Consider the following 15,520-nt stretch of genomic DNA (forward strand, 5'->3'; position numbering starts at 1 on the left):
TTAGGAGCTTTGTAGTCTCAAGCGCTGTGAGTGGCTCGTGTCCAATTGAGCCGTGTCCAACTGGGTGCCACCCCATCAATTTAGAGCAGTTCAGAGAGTGCAGTAGTAAGAAACACACCTCATTTTGGAGCCGCTCTCATGTGAGTACGCCGCATATTCGACCAAGTGGATACGACGAAATCGTAAACTCCGAAACAGCGACGATCGCGCTAATCGAAATCGAGCTTAGGTCGAATCTTTGAATTGCCTCTTCGCAATCGCATGGTGGTGATGGTGGTCGTGTATTCGCGTCATTCTCTCATTTACTGATTTTTGTCAGTGCTGGCGAGAGCGAATCGGCAAACGGTGTAAAGCGATTCAAGTGAATCGCTCCGATATAATTACGTGGATATTTTGAACGCTCGCTACTTATATATCTGTACGTTTCCCTTCATCCTATTCTCTATGAATACCTTAATGATGCGTGTCTATCGACATTTGTGTGTATCGACTCTTTATGTGTAACGAGTAACGTAAGAGACTATTATCTCAATTGATTGTCTCTCGAGAATAGAATAAATAGGTTGTTTCAGTGCATACGTCGTTGTTGAAGTTACTAATTAAATTACTTTCCGGTCTATTTTACTGGTTTTCACACTGATCGCGTTTGTCTTGGACAGAACATTTATAGTTTTTGTTTGATTTTCGAGAATATGATTCTCTCGTTGCCATATCTTGAAGAAAAGAATTAAATTTTATATATATACACATACACACATATATATGTATATATATATTTTTTTGTTTCTATTTTCTGCTTTATCTACTTGTATGTTAATGTACTCTCGTAAATTATGTGCGAATTAGGTTGCATTCTGTTATGTATATACATATACGTTCATGTATATATATATATGTATATGTTATATCTATATTATTTATAAATTTAAAAAACACACCTTTAGTTGATCATTAGGCTTAGGCCATGAACTTATAATTCTGATATTTAATTAGTATGTGCTGACTATATAATAGAGAAAATGAACAGTATACGTAGAAATTTTACTATACATTTCTTGAACTATATTAATTAATACATAACATATTTTACATATTTATTATTTGTTCTTGTTTTATTTTACACTCTTTACAGCAAACAAAATATAGTTATAACATGATATGTATATAAATTACAACAGGAATTTATTTTTATAACAATTCTTTCAATGTAGAAATATACAACTCCATAGTAGTGATTTCTTGCTTATACATCTAAAAGTACTAATTTCAATATAATTCTTTTTCTTATAACTTCCATATACCTCTATATTTCAGAAATGTCTGAATCTGATCTGTTAGCTGGTGACCACATTGATGGTCTAGATGGTCTTGAAAATGGCCAAGATGGAGATACTATTATGCAGTGTGACGGCGTGAAACGTGATTTAGGCGAAGCAAATGTTGACGATCCTGTAACTATTATTATTTTTCACAATATATAGTCATAAAATTCCTTTTATATAGTAATACTTAACTTATAAAATATTGTTCATAACTCAGGAATTAGAGGCGATTAAAGCACGAGTGAGAGAAATGGAAGAGGAAGCTGAAAAATTAAAGCAACTCCAATCTGAAGTAGATAAGCAGATGAACATGGGTAGTCCACCTGGTATTAGTAAGTTTCTAAGTTTGTGTTTTCTCTGTTAAAAATTATATGTACAGAGTGTCTAATAACGATTATAACAACAATTAACACACGTATACACACATAAGAACATAATATTCTTATTACATATCTCATTTCAGCAAGTCCATTAAATATGTCATTAGAAGATAAAATGGAAGTTGACAATCGGTCCATTTATGTCGGCAATGTAAGTTTACTATAATGCATTCATGATTATTGAAATTTATAGCATAATCCTTATAAAATGCATTTTGTAGTATATGATAATGTTGCAAAAAACTTGATTTCTTTTGTAGGTTGATTATGGTGCTACAGCAGAAGAATTGGAGCAACATTTTCATGGCTGTGGAAGTGTCAACAGAGTTACAATCTTGTGTAATAAGTTTGATGGTCACCCCAAAGGATTTGCTTATATTGAATTTGCCGAACGTGATTCTGTACAAACCGCAATGGCCATGGATGAGTCTATGTTCAGAGGACGTCAAATTAAAGTAATGCCTAAAAGAACAAATAAACCTGGTTTCTCTATGACAAATAGGTAATTCTTTGTTTTATAAATAACAAGTTCTAATTATAATTTATGAAATGGTATAAACTTATAAATAATTATTAGTTGATATTATGTATATGTAACTCAAATTTCTTTATTTGAATCTTACAACCCCTCGACACTTGTATTTCATTGCTTATATTTGTAGGGGTCCCAGAGGTGCAAGAGGCTATCGAGGTATGGCTAGAGGAATTATTCGCGGCAGTGCATACTTTGGATACAGGCCTACAAGGCGTCCTAGGTAATAATTAATTTCTATTTGATTTTGTTATCTTCTAATGAATACATTAGCAATTTTTATATCTTTGTTCTTTAAAAAAAAAAAAGAATTTGCTTTGTCTTCTATAAGTTCTATTACTTCATTTTTTTCCTGTAGGAGTTACAGACGTGGTTACTACATGCCATATTGACCATTTTAAAGTATGGCAACATTATTTTACAAGTGTCAAGGTAAGTTTTTATTTTAAGTAACGTATATGACAATTCTTATTTATCGCTCAAAGAAAAGTTCACAGTATAAAAGGGGTAATTTAGTTTTTCATTCAATTGTAATTAACAGTTTTATAGTTTCTTAAGAAATTTGCAAAAGAACATTTCTTTGAACGTTTTTAAATTTCCTGGAAGTTTTTGAATTTCATGCATTAATATAACTCAAGGAAAGGCCAGAAATGTTTGAATTTTGATGAATTATAGTAATATAATTTGAATCAAAATAAATTAATACAAATGTTTATATACATATATATTGTATTAAATCAAAGTTGTTTAATTAGACGTTTTTGAGTGATTTTTACTTATATTTCTCTTTTGTTCAATCTCTTATTTAATCATGTTAAATATCAAAATAAATGTATTTAAATATCAAGATAGATACAGCCTTATATCTATTAGGACTATTCAAATAATCAAATATTCTTTTAAATAACATTTTTTATAAACGAATAAAAAAAGTAATATTGAAGAATATAATTTACTGGTCATTCCTCCACATGACTTAGATTACAAAATTATGATTTAATAGTAATTATTCTTTAACTTCTAGTAAACTTAACTTTTAATATAATCTGATGTATCTATATGATCGAACTTAGTAATGTAACAAAATTAAAATTATGAAGAAATTAACAGTATATTCTCTTTATTCATTGGATGTAATGAAATATGATATCTAGATACATTAGTACTGACACTTGGCCATAATAAATATCTATACTGAAAAAAATAATAAAAAATATATACATATACATATATATATATATGAAGTTACAAAATAACATCTTATTTCGTTTCTACATATGGCATTTTTAGTCTAGCTCGATTAAAGAAACTTTAATTCCAATTAAATATGCACATATTTGCTATCTCATAAATCGAAAGTATAGAATATGGCCTTGTGAGATATAATTGCAAATTGTAAGTTTTTGTGAAAAATTGATTAACAATTCACACAAGAAACTTACAAACATGTATGTCATCATGCATTGTATTAAAAAAGAAGCGGTTAAGATATTTAAGTAAATTCTTATGATATGTCCACAGAAAAAAAAACTGATACGAAGGGAAAAAAAAAGAGAAAAACATCATGTCAAAAGAAAAAAAGATTGGACAGATGGGCACAATTAATTATATTTGATTTAATAATTATCACATAAAGCTACAAATGTAGAACAGCGATCATTCACTATTGTAGTTCAATAAATTTTTGTTAAAGAGTTTGATATTATTAAATTTTATTAAATTGAATTTTGTATCCGCCTTAAAACTTTTCCAAAATATTTTGTTTTACATATTCATATATATTTCAAAATACATTTAATAAAACTATTTGATATGAATAAATTTTAAGTCTTATATTTAAATATAATTACATTATTATTATAAATAACATTATAATATATATTATAATTACAGACGTTATATAATTAAGTATTGAAATGTTTGAATTTAAATTTCAATTCAGTTTTTGCAAATTTATGAAGTATTAATTACTAACAGTCTAACGTACTTATATATACATATATGCAAGATATCTAAACTTCAATAAAGTTAATACTACATCATTAAGTTTGCATAAATATATTACATGTGTGTTTATTAAAAACAATTATATTCTTAGTAAGTAGCTCCTACAAATAATACAATATTATTTAAAAATATATACTTGAAAATTTTTGTGTACACTTAAAAACAGAAACTGAAAAGCACTCTATTGATTTTCATATAAAAGAATAGCATATGAAAGCATATTTGTATTTTAGTGTGATCTTGTTTTTACATAATGTGATAGACATAATTATAAGGATAATTATATATAAGAATGTATGTGTTGTGTGTTAAGGCTGATACAACAAAATATTAATAGAACAGAATATTATAAAATGTAAAATTGAACTATTAAATATTGATATCTGAATATTAATATAATGACATCTGAATAGATTATTATTTAATTAACTACATATATAAACTGATATATATTATCTACTTGATAAAAAATCCTGTCCATAAAAATGTTATGAAACTATTAAAAAATTGAACTACAAAGTGAATGTCTAGAATAATATCACATAACTATAATTTGTAGTAAATTTTGTATGCATGATAACTGAAAGTTGCGCCAAGAAATTACGAATTGTCATAATTGCATTGTATGAGGTGTTTCAATTGCACATTGTAGATTTTTTGTCATGTGCAACTTTCATTTACTCAGTACTAACTATACATCTTCAGTTCTATCTTAAACATATTGCTACTAATTTGTAAGATGCGTGTAAAATATGTTCCTGCAATATTGATCCATTGTGTGCTAAGGTGTTAGGAGGAGTGCCGACTTTCAACATATTTATGAGACACATTTCGTAATGTTACTTCCATGTCGCTAAGTATTTTGCAGGTGCAGCGCAGCATCAGCATCAATTGAGTGATAATTGATACAAATTTCATGAACAATTTTTACGTTTCATTAAGGAAAAAAAAAGAATTCTTAAAATATGTGTAACATAAAATGTAAAATTAATGAGTGGTAAATAAAGAATTTCTTGGCTAATATAGAATTTTAGATATTTTAATGAAAAGAGAAAGAAAAGGATACATTTTTACACATCTATTTATTTAAATTTTATAAAATCAATACTATAGAGTTGATGTGTAATAATGCAATTACTAATCCATCAAAGAAAAAGCATATATAAAGGCTGGCATAGCAGTTTATTAACATTCAGTACCATTCAAATTGATATTTCTTACATTTTAAGTGTCAACATGTAATGTTATCAGAAGAATAAATTTCGTTTATATAAATTCGTAATATTTTAATAACAGATATAATCTAATATTAATATGTATTTCTCTTTTATTACAAACTCTGATTTTTGTATAATCTTTGAAGGCATATAATACACATGATCAATTTTCAAAATGTTTTTATTAATATTTAATAATGAAAATTCTATAAAGGATATTTATTAACAAAATATATTGAAGATCTGAATTTGAAACATTATAGGCTGCGTTCGGAAACGTCGCTCGGATGCCTCCGATGCCTTGGATTTATTATCTTGTCCTTGTTCAACATAATCCAAGGCATTGAAGGCATCCGAACGATGTTTCCGAACGCAGCCACAGTATGACAAAATAATTATTTTACCACCTTATCTCATATACATGTCCCTTCATTGAACTATACCTATAGCAAAATGAAGGTTAACGGGTTAGCCTAATTTTCTGGAAAGTACAAAAATTCTACAATAATTTTAATGTAATTCTGAAGTCGTAAATAACACTTTAAAATATCAATATTATACATAATTATATACAGGATGTTCTAAAATGTGTGAATCAGAATATTACAGCAAGAAAGTTTTGGACAAATTAAATAAAAAAGTTATATAAATTTTTATTTTAAGCAATAGTTTCTTGGGATATAAGAGTTTAAATATGACTAATTATAAATTATACGTTTGTTTGAATGGTCTGTGAGTATTAATGACCGTGTTGAAGTGCACTCACTAATACCACCACACACGCGATTCTTGGACAGGTAATCATCTAAATGTAATCTGTAATTAACCATATTTATATAAACTCTTATTACCTAAAGTAATCTAAATAATTACCGCTTAAAATAAAAATTTACAAATAACTTAATTTTTCTTAGTTTATTGATCCCTTACACACTCCCGAAATTTAGTCATTTAAATTCGGGATACCCTGTATGTAATTAGATGAATTATTCAAAAGAATAGTTTTCTTTTCCTCTTTTTCAAATAAAACAATTAATTTTTTCTAAAAAATTATATCTAAATATTACTATTACAAGCTATATAATTTATTTTTCTAAAATAATAAACTTGCTTTAGTTTTATTAGTTTATCTCATACAACTATTACTAAATAATTTTGATAATTTTCGAAGTTATACATATAATGCTGTATGATACAGAAAATGTCTATTTCTCAATTCAGATCTTCAATTCAACCACAATATCAACTCAATTGTAATTAAAATTTTGGATTTATGGTTTTTATGTTATGTATTTTGTTGATTGTAGTCTGTTTTTACTGTGTAATTATATTCATGACCATATAATTTTTATATTCATTTGGTCTAAAGAACAAGATATAGGATTTCACTAAGATAAACATTGACTAGTATACCATGTGGTATTTAATTTTCAAATTGGAAAGCAACAGCTATCGTTAAGAGTTTAATTCAAGCGTTTCCAAAATTGATTGACATAAACTTTGCAAATTCGGTTGTGTTGTATATTCTGTATGTGTTTTTTCCAATTGTTTTAAAGTTTCTACTCCTCCTTCTCTGATCAACATCACACAATAACGTTTTGCTGAAAATAAATATTACAAATGATTATTACGACATGATAATTATGGATTATTATGTATAACTTATTTATTTCAATAATTTTCTCAAAAGTCTTAATTTCAGAATTTAAAAAAATGTTACAATTTTGTATAGTTAATATATGTATATCTAATTACATTCTTATATAAAATAAATTAATTCTTAAAATGTATATTATACAAAACATTATTTTTAACATTATTATATAAAACATTATTTTTAAGCTTACGGTTTTTTGTGCACACGTGATGAATTGCCCATACTGCCCAGAGTTGAACAGGATATGCATCTGTACAACGTAACAATGGGAAAAATGGTTGGAAGCTGCGGTAAGCAACCATTTCTCCTTGTGGTGTTTGCCAATGAGTTACAGCATGAACCAGTTGATCCAATAATTGTTCCCTGCTCGGTTGTGATGGCATACTACACCAAGATCGAGGACCATCACTAAGTAAATGTGCAGCGATACCAGCTGCGAAATAAGATACATCAATGTGCTCGGAATCAAGCAGCATAGAAAGCATTTTTATAAACCGAGGTTGCATAAGTCGTGGTCTTAAATGATCAACCTAAAATACAAAAAATAAAAACATTACATGTTGACACAATGTTTCACTAAACATACAATATACATATTTTTATATTACAGGATTATACATTCATATTGAAGATTGATACAAACCTCTGCTATGTTGTTTAACAAACCAAGAACTTTAGTTTCCACACTAGATTCTCCTTGGAAGCTATCCAACACTTCAAGAAATAACTCCATTCCACCTTCATCAAGAAAAACCTTGCATGTAGCAGCACTCTCATCCGTTAAATTCCAAAGAGCGCTTAATGTAAATTTCATTGTAATATCTACTAATTTGGATTCAACCTTAGATCTAACCATTGCAAGCAATTTCAACATATATTGCGGCTGTGCACCAAGCATAGACGTTTCCAATGTCGATATCTTTGCTGCTAATATTGAGCAAATAGCCACAGACATACGATTCATGGATGCATCATCAAATGTTGACAAGCAATTCATAACTAATCTCGCACATCTGTTAAATTAAAAACTTGTAAATTAAAATCTTTTTTTATTTATTTGAATGTTACGAAGAGAGAAAGAGATATATCCATATACTGAAATTTCAATATTCATATATATAAATAGTAATATTAACTTACGTTTCATTCATTTAATATGCATAAGAAAAATTAAACCCATATAAAGAAATACTTTTTATTCATTTATGCTAGTATATAAATTTATTGTGATTTGGAATAAGCTACTCTTTTAATTTTGGTGTTTGTAACATGAAAATGAATGAAGATGTAGGAACAATTTTGTGAATAATTATGAGTTTAAATAAGATTTTTAAGAGTATTTTATCAAAATATGATGAATCAAAGGAAAGCAAGTTTTATAATAGAATAAAGTATCTCTTTACGCTATGCGTAAATATTCAAGTTTTAATACACAAGATAGAAAGATTGAATAAAAAATAATCGATAACCTTTGATATATGTATAATAAATAAGTGAAGACATCAATACATCATATCGCTAAATCCAAGACTATTCAAGTGTATATGTGCACATTCTCTTTTATCAACTTCCATTTACAAAAGATAGCATCTATTTTTATTGTTTATTTAACGTAATATTGTTATTAAAAATTTGCATATTACAGCAAATAATACGTAAAATATTGATAAACAGTTTAAAACTAAAGATATTGAAATCTCAGAATACTTAATTTCGAAATTATAGATTCATGTACAGAGTGATCCATTTTGATCAATCCAGTCAATTTTCTCCGAAATTATTGACACGAAAAAATTTCGAAGAAAATTGACTGGATTGATTAAAATGGATTACCCTGTATATATAAATTTATGTAAATACCTATATTTATCAAATGCAACATCCTGCAGGATTCTATCGCTACACAGGGTCAATAACGTATTCTTTTGAAGTTGATGATTAGTTGGATATGATTCCATTGCTAATAATGTCAATTCAACTATTTGTTTAAGTATTGATGGATGAATCATGAGAGCTAATTCACCCTTTGTAAGATTATAGATACACGCAGTAGCTGCCATTTGTACACGAAACTCCTGTGGATGTTCTCTCATTCCAGGTAACACTAATTTTATCACATCAACTCGTGGTTCAAGAAAATTTGGTGTCAAACGGAATAAGTTAAATAGACATTTTTGAAGATATATTGGTCTGTATGTATACCTCCTAAGAGCTTCCAAAATTTGAGATTCTGTTGCTGTACCACTGATCTGAAGCAAAAGACGAGATAAAATATGTATTATTTCATATGAATTGCATCTATCAAAAGTTTTTTTTCCTTTTCCTTATCAATTAATTGTTGATGATTATTATGCTATTTAGTTCGCATATTTATACTTTTATTTTTTATCTGTATAAGATATAAATAACGAAATTTCTAACAAAAAAATAGAAAATTAATTTTACAATTAGCAATTTTTTTTATATTTGCAAATGGAAATTGATTTGTTATGGAATACATATTTCATAGAATAGATGTACGAACAATTAATATCAAACACCAATATATTGTAATAATTTTTCTATAACACATACAGACATGTATAGTATACAAGAGAATATTTATCTTTAAAATTTAACATGTTTTAAGAAATAAATGACCAATACGTGTGTACACTCATCAGCTAAAAAATTATAACACTTTTTCGATAGGTTTCAGAATATAGCCTTCGTGTTGCAACTTTTTAGCTGATGAATGTACAACGTGGAACAAATTTAACATTTTCGACAATCAGGCGGATTGGTCTCTGTGAAGTTAGCACCTCAACTTCAAAAATCGGAAATTTTAATAACAGTACTGCTTACACCCTGAATAGTTCTACAGTTCCTGATATGTTTTATTAATAGTTGATTTAGGCCAAAAATTTAAAAAAATAAAAACATGCGGTGATAACTTCGCATGGCACCGCAAGATTCGTGAAAGTCTATTTTTTTTACGGAATCTTACAGTACTCGAAGAGAGAGTACTAGAGTTTCTGATAGAGATTAAAACAAGAGTTCCGGTGAAGTAAATATTTTTAAATAAATTAAAAAAAAAGAGCTAGCAACTCAAGTTTCAAAAAATTAATTTTTTTTGCGCCGTTTTTTAGTACTCGAAGAGTTCTATAGTTCCTGATAAGTTTTAGTGACATCACCGGCCATTTTAATATGTTTAAACGATTTTTTAATCCCAGCGCTGCTTTATTTTAACATCCAATACCCGTGTATATAATTTATAACATATACGTATATTGTGTTAAGAAATATATACTAATTCAAATAGAAGTCCTGCATAAATTCCATACACTACACACAAGCACGAACACGTACACACACCCACCACAAACCCATCACACACGCGCACGCGCGCGCGCACACAGGCACGCACACGTACACGCCAGGAGCGCGCGCACGCAACACACACGAACACGTACACGCACACGTACACACATGGGGTACAAGTCCGACCGTGCAACCTCCTCGCGGTATACCTCGGGTTATGCAAATGTCGGCGTCACAAACAAAACCTGATATATGAGATACTTTGTTCTTGTGATGCGATAACAGCACACACAGAATAAAAAATTGTTTAAACTTATTAAACGAGGAGTACACGAGTCGAAACCTACGTAAGTCTTTTCGGTACTATCACAGTACTGTCCGATAAAGCCGAAAAGTCGGCCAGTACTGGCTGTTTAGAGGTACTTTACTCTTGACGTGCGATGCAGTGCTAGGATTCAAAAATTGCTTAAACATATTAAAAGAGGAGTACTCGGGTCGACACCTACATAAGTCTTCGGTACTATCGCAGTACTGTCGGATAAAGCCGAAAAGTCGGCGAGTACTGGCTGTTTAGAGGTACCTGTTTAGAGGTACTTCACTCTTGACGTGCGGTGCAGCGCTGGGACTAAAAAATCGTTTAAACTTATTAAACGAGGAGTACTCGGGTCGAAACCTACATACGAGTAAGTCTTCGATACTATCGCAGTACTGTCGGATAAAGCCGAAAAGTCGACCAGTACCGGCTATTTAGAGCTACTTCCCTCTTGACGTGCGGTGCAGCGCTGCGATTAAAAATCGTTTAAACTTATTAAAGGAGGAGTACTCGGGTCGAAACCTACATAAGTCTTCGGTACTATCGCAGTACTGTCGGATAAAGTCGAAAAGTCGGCCAGTACTGGCTGTTTAGAGGTACTTTACTCTTGACGTGCGGTGCAGCGCTGGGATTAAAAAATCGTTTAAACATTAAACGAGGAATACTCGGGTCGAAACCTACGGGGTGATCCCGATTGATCACGGCTCGATTGGACACCACCAATCACAGCGACCGGTGCTTAGGAGCTTTGTAGTCTCAAGCGCTGTGAGTGGCTCGTGTCCAATTGAGCCGTGTCCAACTGGGTGCCACCCGAAACCTACATAAGTCATCGGTACTGTCGGATAAAGCCGAAAAGTCGGCCAATACTGACTGTTTAGAGGTACTTTACTCTTGACGTGTGGTGCAGCGCTGGGATTAAAAAATCGTTTAAACATATTAAACGAGGAGTACTCGGGTCGAAATCTACATAAGTCTTCGGTACTATCGCAGTACTGTCGGATAAAGCCGAAAAGTCGACCAGTACTGACTGTTTAGAGGTACTTTATTCTTGACGTGCGGTGCAGTGTTAGGATTCAAAAATTGTTTAAACATATTAAAAGAGGAGTACTCGGGTCGAAACCTACATAAGTCTTCGGTACTATCGCAGTACTGTCGGATAAAGTTGTAAAGTCGACCAGTACTGGCTGTTTAGAGGTACTTTACTCTTGACGTGCGGTGCAGTGCTAGTATTCAAAAATTGTTTAAGATATTAAAATGGCCGGTGGTGTCACTAAAACTTATCAGGAACTCTAGTACTCTTCGAGTACTGTAAGATTCCGTAAAAAAATCGACTTTCACAAATCTTGCAGTGCCACGCGAAGTTAGCACCGCATGTTTTTATTTTTTTAAATTTTTGGCCTAAATCAACGGTACTATTAATAAAACCTATCAGGAACTGTAGAACTATTCGTGATGCAAGCAGGACTGTTATTAAAATTTCCGATTTTTAAAGTTGAGGTGCTAACTTCACAGAGACGGCGGATTGTCGGCACATGATTTGAAGTATAAACAAATGTCTACAATGCATAAATTAATATTAAACCGAATGAGAACTACTTTACTCGTAATGATATAATATTATAAATTCAAAGGAAATAATATAAAAAAGATGAAATATGTCAAATTTTGCATAACTAATAACAATAATAATGAATAAGAATACTACTACATATCCATACAAATATACAAATACAATGTAATAAAAATATTCCAATTTTTCAGAAATTAAAATAATAGAGACAGTATAATCTTGCATAGCATTAATATCAATATTATGTCAACTTACAACAAGTTCAGATCTATAATCCTTATGTGTTGAATCTATAAAACTTTCATCGTAACAAGCATCAGAATGTACTAGTCCCAGAAATCTCAAACGTACATGTGATGCAATGAAATTTTTTAAATCTTTTGGATTTATATCATCTTTACCTATGTAATAAATGTCACACTTAATGAAATACCACATTAGTATAATTAACTAATAATTTTATGAAATGCAACATGCATTATCAGACATTATATTACTATGTACATATATACACAATTATTATTATATATTCCATCACTCACCTGATAAGTCTAAAGTTGTTAAATGAGGCATACAATTCAAAGTTTTTAAAAAATCTGTTATTTTTGGTTTAGCAGGTGCAAAAACTTCAAAACCATGCGAATCTTTCTCATCGGAAATATCTAAATGCCTTAATTCGTTTAGCTCCAGCAACACTGGTATTAAATTTCCACATCCACTTATCTTTAAATTATACATATTTAATGTCCTTAAACGATCTTTACATTTTTTCAATGGTGTTATATCGTCAACTCTTGTACAAGATATATCTAGGCTTTCTAAAAGGGGAAGATCTTCGACTACTATGTCCAAGCCATGTTTATTAAATTCTGTTCCTGAGACATTCAAGGTGTGAAGTGCCTTTAATTTATTTAATGTTGCGATATCTACCATACGTTGTCTATAACAAAATACACATCAAGATATAAAATTATGAACTATTGTAAAGAACTTTCATAATTCAATGTGTCAAGAATTATAATAACCTTGAAAAATCCATAAAACTTCCTTTAGCTACACTTAGCGACCTAAGATTTTGTATACTCCAATCGCCTAAACAACTAATTAAATCATTAACAGTGATTTTCAGACCATTTACTATTAAATCTATAACCTTATGCTGCTTAAGAACACTTAAACCTTTAGCTGATAATGTCGACGCATCTTTCAACCGTACGTGCCTGGAAAAAAATTAACTGTTACTATAAACCCACTTTTCTTTCTTCCACACATCCTGAAGTCTCATCACCTTAATCTAGTGGTTTTTGAATCAAAAAGTGTAATTGTCAAATCAGACAATGTGTTCTTTTCACATAGGTTGGATAATAATTGCTCTGATATTTCAGCAGGTAAGAAGGCTTCCGGATGTCTAAAGGTAAGCCGGGTTGGTGAGTTGAAGGAAGCATCGTTAGACGATGTTCTACCTGTTGCAGTATCAAAAGCAACTTCTGTGCTATTACTGTTTATTGTACAGATATCTTGTTGATCTAAAATTTATGCTGCTTTAATTCTGCAAAGTCTGTGCACGAACGTTAGCTTTATACATTACTTACCAGAGACAGAATTACTACTCAGAGTATTAGATAATACTTGAGTATTATCACTAAGGTGAATCTTGCACAGGCCAAGAAGGTTACCGCAGATAAAATCAATGCAAACCTCCTGGAGACTTCTCGGAGATTCAAACATCTTATGTATCTACTGTCATCCGTGCAATAATCTTTAGTCTTTTGTTCTATCGACTTCCTAGAGAGCACCAGTGATCCATGTATTCAGTTTTACACCTTGAAATGTATAAGAGTAGAAAAACCACATGAGCCCCTCAACAACAACACTTTATGATATTCCAATACTTTAGACAAATTATACCCTTACACCAGATTGTACCGTAATCACGTTATGATTATAAATATATGATTATAAATATATAATAAAAAAAATTTTCCTCTTTGGGACACATACATGGTACATGGAAATAACGTCATGTAAACTGTATAACGGGCATCGTGGTCGCATTCCTCGCGCGATCAAGCACTTTTCTACAAGAGTCACCTCCAACAGAGGTGAGCAAATGTAATCTTGCCAGCAACGTTTGGATAACAGGATTTTGAATAACGATTATATAATAATAATAATAATACAATTCTGCACGCGGAAGCAGAGGAATGCTCGCGCACTACCCGAATACGCTACTTGTCGAGGTCGGAATTAGCGCGATGTGTCGCCACGAATATACGATCGCGTCGACCGTCAAAGTTCGTAGAGGAAGAGCTCAACGTCGGATTCTCCGAAGGTATGCAATGTACGCGCGTACGACTTTGCGGAACGATTTCGCTAGGACAGCCACGAGAACTCGCGGACTCTCATCTGTAACGTAGACGCCATTTTGACTCGTCAAATGTCAAAACAGACCAAAAAAAGAGCGCGGTCGTGTCGTCGTTGTCGTCATCATCGTCATTATTGTCGCTGTCACCAACTGTCACCGCGCGGTACACCGTGAATGTGGAGTGAGCGTGTCTTTCACGACTCAGCTGATTTCAATCGCTGCGTCAGAAATTAGAGTTAACTATCGATTTTCGCGTAAGAACGGGACTTCCCGGATTCTTTCTTGATCCCCGATCCCGTTACAATTAATAATATATATTTACGTACCTCAATGAGAGGTAGCGAAAAACGGCGAAATCTAAATGTGACCGAATTATGACGTCCGTTAGCGCCGCTTTATTATCCATGTTAATCGCGGCCATGCGGGCGACGTTCCAATTTTATATAAATATGTACAGATGCACCGATAAAGTGCTATTAAAAACAGTCGACCTTATGGAAGTTCGCGTGACTGTTAAAATTTTAGCGATTTCGACTGGGATACACTAGTGTGCATTGATGCATATAAAAGCCATCATATATAAATGTTGTAAAGATAAATTTAATAATAAATATAAAATATCGAATAGGAAAGAAAGTTTATAACGGTCGAAGCTGGATTTTTAGTGTTTAAATGATTCCATGTGAATTTATATATCATATATGTGTAGTCATTTAAATTGCGCGCTGAATTGTTTTTTCAAAATTCGGCACGCAGTTTAATAGCATGTTTCATTGGCAGAACTAGTGCGCACTCAGTGCACTTCAACGCCGTTATACAAAAATCGACGTAAAGATATACGTTTAATAAAAATATAC

At 31.1% G+C, this 15,520-nt stretch overlaps 2 protein-coding genes across 7 annotated transcripts; one reads left to right on the forward strand and one right to left on the reverse strand.

Annotated features, from left to right (window-relative positions):
- Nucleotides 1–219: 219 nt before the first annotated feature.
- On the forward strand, nt 220–3,776 carry Pabp2 (poly(A) binding protein nuclear 1). 2 transcript variants are annotated; one of them, XM_018520277.1, is made up of 8 exons: nt 220–418; nt 1,315–1,451; nt 1,540–1,654; nt 1,786–1,853; nt 1,963–2,204; nt 2,365–2,457; nt 2,593–2,666; nt 3,756–3,776. In XM_018520277.1, the coding sequence occupies exons 2-7, from the start codon at nt 1,317–1,319 to the stop codon at nt 2,624–2,626; spliced, it is 687 nt and encodes a 228-aa protein (XP_018375779.1). In that variant the 5' UTR covers nt 220–418; nt 1,315–1,316; the 3' UTR covers nt 2,627–2,666; nt 3,756–3,776. The 2 variants fall into 2 exon arrangements, with proteins under 2 accessions (XP_018375779.1, XP_018375780.1); XM_018520278.1 differs by lacking the exon at nt 220–418 and adding an exon at nt 450–512.
- A 2,991-nt stretch (nt 3,777–6,767) lies between these two features.
- On the reverse strand, nt 6,768–14,954 carry LOC108769360 (protein zyg-11 homolog B). Of its 5 annotated transcripts, none has more exons than XM_018520285.1 (10): nt 14,518–14,954; nt 13,891–14,121; nt 13,587–13,824; nt 13,324–13,518; nt 12,841–13,238; nt 12,554–12,699; nt 8,976–9,364; nt 7,759–8,128; nt 7,306–7,645; nt 6,768–7,059 (listed from the first exon to the last, which is right to left on the reverse strand). In XM_018520285.1, exons 2-10 carry the CDS (start codon nt 14,024–14,026, stop codon nt 6,914–6,916), a joined length of 2,358 nt encoding a protein of 785 aa, XP_018375787.1. In that variant the 5' UTR covers nt 14,027–14,121; nt 14,518–14,954; the 3' UTR covers nt 6,768–6,913. The 5 variants fall into 5 exon arrangements, with proteins under 5 accessions (XP_018375787.1, XP_018375788.1, XP_018375789.1 ...); XM_018520286.1 differs by having other exon boundaries at nt 13,587–13,761; nt 14,307–14,954; XM_018520287.1 differs by having other exon boundaries at nt 13,063–13,238; nt 14,307–14,954.
- Between the last annotated feature and the right edge of the window lie 566 nt (nt 14,955–15,520).

This window comes from Trachymyrmex cornetzi, unplaced genomic scaffold (assembly GCF_001594075.2).
Source record: "Trachymyrmex cornetzi isolate Tcor2-1 unplaced genomic scaffold, Tcor1.1 scaffold9, whole genome shotgun sequence".
Lineage (NCBI taxonomy): Eukaryota > Metazoa > Arthropoda > Insecta > Hymenoptera > Formicidae > Trachymyrmex > Trachymyrmex cornetzi.